General features: G+C 34.2%; 2 protein-coding genes across 8 annotated transcripts in view; both read right to left on the bottom strand.

The window, feature by feature from the left end:
- Positions 1 to 271: 271 nt before the first annotated feature.
- Positions 272 to 1,617, bottom strand: LOC135162245 (uncharacterized). The gene is made up of 5 exons (XM_064120484.1): positions 1,058 to 1,617; positions 804 to 945; positions 645 to 746; positions 414 to 572; positions 272 to 343 (listed from the first exon to the last, which is right to left on the bottom strand). Exons 1-5 carry the CDS (start codon positions 1,537 to 1,539, stop codon positions 272 to 274), a joined length of 957 nt encoding a protein of 318 aa, XP_063976554.1. The 5' UTR covers positions 1,540 to 1,617.
- Positions 1,618 to 3,346: 1,729 nt separating this feature from the next.
- Brp (bruchpilot) overlaps positions 3,347 to 11,438 on the bottom strand; it is a 76,638-nt gene continuing 68,546 nt past the window's right edge. For 4 of the 7 annotated variants that reach the window (XM_064121349.1, XM_064121352.1, XM_064121350.1 and 1 more), the window contains 5 exons: positions 9,468 to 10,499; positions 8,732 to 8,892; positions 8,508 to 8,655; positions 8,215 to 8,429; positions 3,347 to 7,768 (listed from right to left, as the gene is read on the bottom strand). In XM_064121349.1, coding sequence (XP_063977419.1) covers positions 7,741 to 7,768; positions 8,215 to 8,429; positions 8,508 to 8,655; positions 8,732 to 8,892; positions 9,468 to 10,499 — 1,584 coding nt within the window. In that variant the 3' untranslated portion in view covers positions 3,347 to 7,740. The other 3 variants (XM_064121355.1, XM_064121356.1, XM_064121351.1) reach the window with 2 other exon arrangements.

Raw genomic sequence — 11,438 nt, 5'->3', positions numbered from 1 at the left:
GATATATATATAGATGTGTGATATATATAGATATGTCTAAGCGAATACTCATCCAATTCCCAACGCGATAAACTGCTTTGTTTATAAATAACTTCATATTCGAATATTGTAATAAATCATTGACAAGTCATTTTATTAAACATGAATACATTACTTATTTCTTTCAATGTACATTCTCTACACAACTACATAAAATTATAACTATCATATAGAAGAGAAAAAAGGCGACAAACACTTATATCTAGTCGCTTTTGTTTTGAATTGAATCATTTTACAAATCGTCCTGGATTTTTCGGAGGACTACACGCAGCGTAGTGAAAAATGAATAGGTTGCTGACAAATACTGGAATAAACGATAATATTAGCGATTGCATTGCTCACTTCCTTTATTTTTTATAAAATTTTCAGCGTACCGTTGCATAATAGTTCATGGATAATTTCGGTATCAATCCACCGATGGAAACTACCGGCGGGTTTTGACATTTCTGCATAATGAAAAGTGCTGCGTTGTTCAATTCTTTCGAATTTTGAAGCCACGAGGAATCGTACAAAGCCCACCCCACTTGTTCGCACTAGGAAATTAGATAAATGTTGAATATACGAATTCTTTGGTGCGAATCAATTAAGCGAAAATTATGAATTACCGCGGTAGTTAAATTCTCTGCAGCCCATGCAACACACAGGAGTTCTATTGAGAATGCGATTACAATCATGACAAATTGTAATTTTTCAATTCTGGGTCCATTCTGTGAAAAGTAAAATGAATAACATTCGAATTTTATTTATTTATTTTATATACTTACCCCAACTATAGTTATTTCACCACACAGAATGGACATAGTAGCCATTGCAATTGTTGTCATAACTACGGGGCGAACGGTTTTATTGGCTTCATCAATATACCTGTAAATTATGCTTGTGAAATCTAGATTGTTCAAATTTTTGCTGATTCAATAAATATAAAAATAACGATAATAATCTTCCATATTTTTCAGATCTAATACTTCGAACTCATGAATATCTGCTGGGTAGTTAATGAATATAAGATATTAATTACCAAAGTATATGATGATGCATATGAATGTACTCTTTAAGCTCCTGAACATTGCGGACTTTTTTCATTTTCTCCGCGAGAATTTCAAGTTGTATTGTTCCATACCAAAGGAGAAGACTCACTTGACAGATAACAGCTGTCGAGCAGCCGCATTGAATAGCTCCTGTGCTTTCCATTATATACATAATATCGTATATAGGATGTTTATCCACAGCAAATGGATAAAGAAAATTATTCGGTAATAGGCGATCAAGTGTGAAAGGGCCAAGTATATAGCTCAGCGTCGCACTGATGGCCATCAAGTTATAGATCATATGAAGAGGAAATACTCGTTTTAAACATCTTGAAAATATTTCTCTTTCGTGAACGTTGGCAGCTTTCACAAATGTTTCCATCTCTTCAATTAAATACTGCAATTTGAACGAAAGGAGAAGTTCGACTGATTTAATGAATTCTTGGTATGATTTTTCAATTTCAAAAATCATCTTTGATTGCGTCTAGTTTCTATCGGCGTAAGTTTCTTATTCTTCAAAAATAAATAAAGACTATACAATTGAATTTGTTTTTTCGTATTTGTCTGAGTTTTTTTTCACATATGATCTGAATTCTTGCATTTTGCAAACGTAAAATATTATGTAGACACAACAAAGTTTTATATCACTAGGATCAATAGGAAAGATATGGATCTCTCCTCCTCAACCATTCAATGTCATTAACTATCTGAATATTTATTCTTCTCCTCGTCTTTCCTCGATTTATTCTCAAACTATTTTATCTAATATGTAAACCGCCGGGCGATGGCCGGTGATAAGCTACTTGTGACAAATTCCGTTGCAGATTAATCAGTGAAATAACTTCTTAAGTTAAGGAAAATTAAATGTTTTCTCCACACCAGTGTTCACCTGAAACCGTCGATGATGATAATTTCCAATAACCATTCTGAACACGACTTGGGTCATGCAGAGTGTGGTGAATACATTACGGACGGATTGCAGGAAACTTCCCTGCATTGCATACGTTGCATAAGACGATGTCATGACTTGTGATATAGAAAAAATCCAAAAAAACCACCACCTGATTTTCAGCATAATTACTGTAGATCTTGTTGACTTCGAACTCTCTGGCCACGTGAATACAGTCCCAATTGATAATTTAGTCCACTGAATTGCGAATTCCGGAGTCATTCTTATACTTACACTGATGCCACGAATTATTTAATTTGCAAAACCAACCAATTATTCTATACGCCGATTATACTTATGGAAATACGTTCTAAAAGAGTGATGTATCCTTAACAGAAATGAGTGATCAATTACGATGGTTTAAATCGCTGAACAGTTACCGAGCAGAGTTTCTTAACCGAGTGACAGTTACTTTGTACAAAAGTTATTATTTTATTATAAACTTTGTCATTCGTTTATTTATAGATCGTAGTGAGTCCATTATTTGAAACATTGTCACGCAATCAGGATAAATAGTTAATAATCTTTTAATAATCTATGTCAAAAGGGTTTAAATCAAAGGAACTAGCTTGAGTGTTGCTATGTAAGCAACTGGTTTCTTTGTTTGTGGTCTTGTATTAAATATTTTCTATTAATTATTTCAGTATAATGTATCACGAACTGATAAGAAAGTCAATAGAAATTCAGTAGAATTTTCTTATGAGTCTTAATGAGGCTCCGCTTCAGGGATTTAATATTCCAGAGACAGTGATGACCGCGATTCTCACCCGACGGGGTTCGTGGCACTAATCATTAACTTGTACTGGAGGAAGGACCCTCAGATCCAGGTAGGGAGCTTTAAAAAATTTTTGGATGATACGGTGCAATCCTCTTATGCCCCAGATTTGGATATGTGGACATAGAGTATTGTCAGAGTGACGTCTACCAGCGCAACATGATTGCGCTGATCAAGTGATAAAATATAAACAATCAATGTATTGTTTAAGAGACCCTTTAGTCTCTAGAGATCAGAGCTGACCCGAACTCCGATAGTTACAAAATTCCTAAATGTTCTTAATCAGTCGGGAAAGACTTAGTATATAATGAATAATGGAAAACAGATGATGATGGCATAAAAAGAAAACAATTTTCATAAATGAATGCTAATTGATTATTAATTTAATGGGTAATGAAATATCTAAAGCTAAGAGGACTTGAAAAAGCTTTCCATGTCCAATTACTACCGGGCCCTGGAACTTTTCTTAAATCAGATTTTCAATACCAGAGATTAATCGAAAACTTAACTGAATAGTAACTCGGGTTAGTGGATAAGCTAAAATAACCAAATCAATGACAATAGACAATATGTGTTTATTCATTTAATATTTCGCGATATAGGTACTTAATATGAGTTGTCGCTCTAACAGATCGCTGTCTACAACGTGACGGCCATTTTTTTATTGTGCCTGGCCCTACTAGTCGTTATTGTGCTTGAAATCTATAATGATGGATTCAACATATGCTTTCATTATTTTTTCAATCCATATTTTTCACCTCCGAAAATCACGCTTGACTCGGTCACCAGATTTGAAGGGAAAATTTCGATTACAGAATTACTGTTGAAGAAGTTAAGTGGATTGCTCTCAATGCAGATTAAGAGAAAAGATGTTTCATTCTTTGAAAAACGACCTTCCAGTTCTGTAGCTGGCAAGATCGGATTTCTAATAGATTTAGTTGTATGTTAGAGGATCATTCACGGATTATTGAAGATAAGGAGAGTATTCAATTGCATAAGAGGACATGTGATTCAATAGCGAAGCGATGGAACAATTCGAGTTGAGTTGAAAATGAATATAAAAATCTTAACAAAAGTCTCTTTTAAAGGAAGTCATTACCACGAATTTTGCAAGAAAATGAATAAATCTTTAATGTACGCAACAAAACTGTCGAGTAACTGTTTTTATATTTTCGAGTAAAATTTCTCGCAACCGAGATAGATGACAATTAGTAGATGGGTTAGACAGACTGACATTGTTCCATGCATTCTTCTATTAAATTGAGAGTTATGCACTTGATTACACAATTTCATCAACATAATCTCGCGAAATCCCTGGCAACTCTCAGCATTCTTGATTTGTCCCTCATAATTTGCGTATAATGTTTTTTGATGCGATTAAGAAAAGCAGAGAATACGACTTTGTTTCCTTTTAAATTTTCATTTTCCTTTAGTATGAAAAGCTTCGGTAGGACGAGAGAAGTCAACTGAGATTATCGAGATGTGCACCGGGAAATATAACTTTAATATCCACTCGTAAACCCTCACAATACTCAACTACTCGAGGCTTTTTACACAGCACTCATGGAAATAAACATTTGTTTTCCATCTACATTGGCTGGTTATTATTCTCAATCTCTCAGCATTTACCATTGTCAATACTCTTTCTTCATACCACTTTTAATGACGAACGTGACGCAGTATAATGGCACACAGCATGGCAGTTGCAACAATGTACTTTGATAATTTTTATTTTCATTTGTTTTTTTATACCTTTAGCCTTATGCGGTAGAACTTATGAGTTTAAACTTAAAGGCTATTTTTCTCACATATCTCCCTTCCTCCTTCACTGCCCTCCGATATTTAATTCACGTTGTTCTATTGATTTTAACTATAACTTGTTTGTCCAGCGACATCATTTAATGAATTATTGAATTATTATCAACGCCTGGAAAGAGTTCTCATAATCCAATCGTGAATCTCATCGGAGGTGTGCTGACTCCATAGGCGAATACTTTGGTTCAGTTATAATAATAATTTTCATTTATCATTCCACAATTCTCAACATGTCCTTCCATTAATATTAATAAATATGTACACACGAGTGCCACTTATGGACCATTTTCATTTTTTTTTGCTTTTTCATCGATTAAATCTCTGAGGATAGAATTTATTCACTAAATAATTAAATAATATCTTCACAGTTGACAACTTATAAATAAATATGTTCACGCGAATTTGGATTCTTATTTATCTGCTTAAAAATATTACTGTAGCGATAACACGTAGAAATTGTTTAGTATTTGGTTTTTGCAATTTTTTTAATCTCTCTCATTATTTTTGGATTTCATTTCCCTCTCACACTCTCACTCGCTCTCTTTCTTTCATTATTAACCTGTTTGCTCTCTGGAGAATAAAAAAATGTTTAGGTTCCAAGTTCAAAGCCATAAAAAGTGCGAATAGACTGCAAACTACATTTGCATGCCACATTTCAATTATCAATAATTTTTTTCATTTTGTTCCATTTTTAATTGTTATTCACATAAAAACATTCGTTAAATACTAAACAGTCGAGTCGAAAAATAATCGTTACAGCCCTCATTTATCTCGAGGGAGAATCGTTATACACACAATGCGGTGGTGAATTATTGATTTATTTCAATATTTTTCATTAACACGAATATCCACCGCTGTTAACGAATTAATTATATGTTTCAATAACGAGAAGAGTGTTTTTGTATTTAATGCAAGTAATCAGCCAATTTGTCATATTGATCATTATTTTCACTCAATTTGACTTAGTTTTTTATGCACATTCATATGGAGAAAATTACTCAATATTTTTTGGTTTCATTAATCTCATTTTGTTTAATACTAATAATTACTTGTCTTCATGTAATACCATTGTCATCAATTATCCCTATACGAGGAATAATAGCTCATCATCTATAACACGGTGCACTGAAACTCTGAATTATCCTCAGACAATAATAATAATGAATAATACAGCATTTTTTAATTTATAATATTTATACGTGTCAACAAGAAAATTCAATTCTTTACTTTGTTTTCTTTTTTTTCGTTATAATCATTTCTGGTAAATCCTCCAATGGATGAGGGACGTTCTTCTGCATTCATTGAAAAATCATTCGTCGTTAACAATGTGCTTCTTTCAACGTTTTATATTAACTTTTTTAGTTTTGTTATTTTAATTTACTTTGTTAGCTATGACATAACACGATGATATAGGCTTGATATGACGGTGGCACGTTTTAAATAAATAAAATTGCCCAGCGAACAACCCTGTTGTCGCGATCTTAATTTTTCATTGATTTTTCTCACAGTTATAATTTTTAATCTGTAAAACCCCACACAACAGCTAATTCGCATAACTACTATTTTATAATCTCCGAATAAATTGTGTTTTTTTTATTTGAAAGCTATCAATTTTTTCCCACCATTTATGTTTTCCCTATAGTTTGAATCAGCTTTCATATTATGTTAAATTATCTGTTGGTATCTACTTGAAAATTCACCGACGGAAATGTGTTCATTAATTCATCAATTCAATAAATCTTTGGCTCTGACAGTTTATTGGATAGACAAGCCATGATTTCGTTCACACTGAATGGACAATATATTTCGTTAATTTTCACTATAATTCTCTTGATAAATATTTATCCCAGGGATGAATTCAATATGAATTATTGATTAAGGGCAATAATCAGTAGATACTCACATTGTTTGAATTTTTATCTGACGAAATTAACTGAAAGGGATGGATAAACTATTTACAAAAATTTTCATATTTAGTGCCTCGGGTAAATGGCCTTTTCATATCATAACACTTTAAGCACTTCAACTATTGATTTATCCTTAATAACTTCATCTAAATTAATATTTCTCGTACATGGACCGTTACAACTAATTCACTCCTACAATTTTGGCATTTGAAAATAAATAATTTCATTGGTTTAGAAACATAAAACAAAATCTACCGACATCATCTAGAAATTAAATTCCATCTGGCTTCTCATTGATACAAACGATATTACGAATATCAACAATTAGAGGGGGATCCCTAGTTACCCGAGAGCGCACTGGGCGACGACAGATGCATACGAACGGTCATTATTGTCAACATGATAAACAATTCAGCACCTTTGTCCATAAATCCTTGAATTAGCTGATTAGAGCTGTGTTTTACATTACAGAAACATTGCATTCGTAATTATCATCATTTCATTATTACAGAAATATGGGAATATTACATTAGAATTTAATATTCGTATCATAAATCTTTGACTTCACTTAAACCTTTTACCTCTTCAATCCTCAATCCTCATCTCCCTCTAAACTATTCTAATCCACTGCACTTTTTTTTCTATACATGTACAACGACGATCTTTGGACCCGTGACGAGAAATCCAAATGAAATTAATTTGTCACAATAACGTCTTTATCATTCCCTCACTCTTCTACAAATCTCATCTAATACAGTTGCACAATTTTTCTTAATTTATCCTCGCTTTTGTGATTCGTCCTAGAAATTCGTTTCATCGATATTACTTCCCAGGAGACATTGTATCGTGTGAATCCAGATTTGTCAATTAGGCTTAGATTGTAGAGATCCTGGGGAACATTTCAAATAATTGATTGGTATCTCGCAAAGTGCAAGTGATATATTCCCTTGAAGAGATTGGGGGCATTTAAAAAATTAATGAATTGATAAGATTCAAAGTTACAGTCAGAGGAAACTATCTCCCTTAATTTCAGTGATTTTTACCGGTGAGTTTAACACCATTAAAATTAGATGAGCGGTCTGAAACTTCGGTATGAGCGGTTCTGCAGTAGAAACCGCAAACGAAAAACAGAATCACATATGTGCACGATGTTGCATGAGGGATCTCGAGGGAGTACTCCAAGTTTTGATGATTCAGCTGAGTCTTAACTCTCTTATTCCCAGATGTTTACCGCATTCTTTGTTGAATGGAGTTCCTGGGAAATCAAACGTTAAGCTTGATTCACAGATAGAAAAAGAATGATTGTGCTAACATCATTCTACTTGAATTAAATATTATTTCGCTGTTAATTTACAGATGTGTATATACAGGGAATGAGAAGTTCCTATATAAATTTAGCTTGGATCCACCAAACCGCTAATTGAAGATTATAAATTTTCCCCCGAGACATCCGATGGATGCTTAAAAAGTTTTTATTCGCAGATGGATGAAAAAGAAATTATGCGCCGTTATGTACAAGACAAAACACGAAGCGTAATTTTATTTTTCGCGAAATAAAATTGCTCGAATTGCTAAGATACCTTTAAACTTATTTCCCTTGTCGCAACGGCCAGGAACATCTTATCCTTGCTCCAAAGAAAAAATCATAATACATTTTTTTTCTATCAGTGTAAAAATGTAAAATTGTAAAATACTATTTACCCGTCTCCGTTTCCATGCCCATTAGTAGTGAGTGGTCGGGAAGACACTGAGGTACCCTGTGGAGCATCGTGGTTATCTCCCTCGAACACTCGAATGCAATCGAGGTCCTCCTCTTTCGCAATTGTTGGCTCTAGAATTCTCGTCAGAAGTGGAGTTGATTCGCCACTTGAAGTGGATTCCTCATCTTCCTCAGACAGTTCCATACATCTTTTATCCTGAGGATCAAAAAGAAGTTATGAAAATCCGATTTTGCTTATCTGTGACAAAGTTTTACTAGAATTATAATGGCCAACTTCTTGCTTCAGTCTCTCCAACAATCTCTCCTTATCCACCCTGAGTCTCTCCGCCTGATCAGCCTGGGCTGCGTTCTTTATTCCTGATAGCTCCAATACAGCCAGATGTGCATCCTTCTCCGATAATGCTGCTTTGAGTGCTTCGCGTCTAAAAATAGAAATTCATAGATAACGGCATTAAAACACTATCAATAGGAACTTTAAACGCAAATTAAAGTGCCTACTTCAAGTGATGAAGGTCTTTGAGTTGCACTATACGTTCGTTCGTTAAACACTCGAGTTTCTTCTCACACTTGGAGAGTTTGGACAGTAAGGGCCTACAAGTGTGGCACTTCAGCGCTGACGCGGATTGAATCGATGCTATTCTCTGCTCTAATTTCTCCACCTGATGAATAATAAAAAGAAGCTTAAGCTTTTCGTGAATTGAATTAGTTAACGAACCCAGTTCATAAACTCTGGTGTAATCCACCTTCAGGGGCGACAAGCAATTCTCATACAAAATTTTATGGGGAAAATTAAAATTGCTGGAACGTCGAAGAACTGGCTACGAGAGAATGAAAAAAATCTTTATTATTATGCGAACATACGAAATGAGGATCATCACCGGAGGAAAAAATTGATAAAAAAGGAATATGGGATAGGTCAATTCAATTGAATTGTCATCTTTTAGAGTGATACTCTATGTAGGGAGACATTTTAAAAAATTTTGACGACATTAATATATATATTGTTATGGATGGACATCTCTAATAATTAATTACGGTTCATTAAGCATTTTTAAGCGAAATAAATAATAAACAGGGATACGGAAAAACTCGATACATTTGCAGACGGGAAATTCAGATAGAAATCAGATAAACAACAAAATGTACGAATTTTTGACTTTGCGGTTGTAAATGTATGAAAGTTTTTCAGCAAATTTTTCTAAGTGTGATAAATTGTTAGAAAATTATACCTTACCCGTTCGAAAGCATTTTTTCGGGCCTTCTCGATAATTTTAATCCTCCTCTCGCTGTCACTTGTGATTTTAACGCTTCCTCTCAGCGCCTCCTTCAAATCTTCATTCTTCTGCCTCGCACTTTTCAAGTCATTCTCCAATCTACTCTCTTTCTCCTCCTTCTCTTTTATCACACCCAGCAGCTCTTCAATTTGTTCCAGATCAATTCTCTCGCCAAACGCTCGCTCTAATGAGTCGATTTCATCTTCAAGCTGTTGAACCCTCTCGTCTCGAACTCTAATCTCCTCTTTCAGAACCCCGATATCTTCGGCCTCATACTCCCTCAACTCTTCCCTCATACTCTTCATATCTTCCTTCATTTTTGTCACCTTATCCTGCCACTCCACAATTTCTTGCTCACATCCCTGGAGCCGCTTGTCTTTTTCGAATATCGTGTGCTCCATCTCTTTCATTTTCGAATCTTTCTCAGCCGATGTGCGTTTGAAGTAGTCGTTTTCAATTTCTGATTGTGAATTTCCTGTGATTTGCAGAGGCTCTTGCCTCAACAAATCTTTCTCCAAGCCTTCAATTTTCTTTGATAATTGCTCAATCCTCTCTTCACGATCCTGGAGCTTTTGCATCAGGGCATCAACGTTGTGACTCTTGACATATTCCTCCAGATGAGACACCATTTCCTCCAATTCCATGATCCTTGTTTTCTCAATTCTCACATCACCGTTACGTTCAATCCAATTTTCCAGTTCTCGTATTCTCCTGTCCCCCACTGTCACTCGAATTTTGAGATCTCGGAGCTCTTTGATGTCAGGATTTTGTTTCAGAAAATCCTCAAACTCAGATATTGTGTCCTCCAGGCTGTCAATTTTTTCAGATTTTATTTGAATAATCTTACGGAGATCTGCAATCTCTTCGTTGTCTGAGTGATTTCTCAAGAAGTTCTCAAGAGATGTAACTTCTGCCTCCAACTGACGAATTCTGTTGATCTTGATATACTCTGTCTCTCCATTTATATTTTTGAGACATGATAGATGTTCGGGCTGCATATTGTGATGTTTGCAAATGCACGTGACACAGGTGTGGAAATAAAATAATAATGGAATTTAAATAAATTGTGATGAACATAAAGTAGGAAGCATTCGGGTTAATTACACTGTAAAATGACAAAGTGTCTCGGAATGTTCACGCATAATATTTTTAACGGACACTGTTATATCTTTCACTCGTCTCATTTTTTTTCATTTCATTTTTTATATATAACTATTTATATACGTGCATATCAGTTTTTATAACAATTACACATACTCTCGCGATCAATATTTCGTCCATAAATTAATAGTATTTATAAGTATATTACGTTTTATTGTTGCCGTTGGTTTGTTTGTCATCGTTAATTCATTTTTATGGTTTCCTTTATTTTTTAGTTTTCAATTTTCATTCGTTAACGTATTCATTTGCATAATTAATCATTACTTCTGTTACTTTATTAGCTCAGTTTTTTTATCGATAATATTAATTGTTCAATTATCATCACTAGGTGTTCTTATTTTATTTTATTAATACGTTAACAATGGTCGTAGCATTTCGCGAGAAATCAATATGCATTTCAATAAAATGTTCACCCCGAATTTTATAACTCACAGTTACTGTTATTAACGGGTTCAATGTACTCGACGAACGGCTCTTCAAATGGGTTTATATGATTATGAATTTTTTAATCACTCTTAACTGGCAAATTGTACTAAAAAGAATAGAGGAGGCGTCCCCAACGAATAATGACCTTAGAAGAAGCTTTTCAAGAATCCAGCGGGTCCCGCCTATTGTTTTATGGTTCATACCGTGCAGATACGGGATTAATTGAGACAACAGGGAAGAGTGAATTGCCGAATGATGAAAATAATTAGGTGTTTTACGGAAATTATAAATAATGAATCCGGAGGAAGCATGGAAAGAAGAGAAGTCTTGTTAGTTAAGTTTTT

Source organism: Diachasmimorpha longicaudata, chromosome 5, assembly GCF_034640455.1.
Source record: "Diachasmimorpha longicaudata isolate KC_UGA_2023 chromosome 5, iyDiaLong2, whole genome shotgun sequence".
NCBI classification, from domain to species: domain Eukaryota; kingdom Metazoa; phylum Arthropoda; class Insecta; order Hymenoptera; family Braconidae; genus Diachasmimorpha; species Diachasmimorpha longicaudata.
Note: the sequence above shows the minus strand (reverse complement) of the source record. Positions and strands in the feature narration are given on the sequence as shown.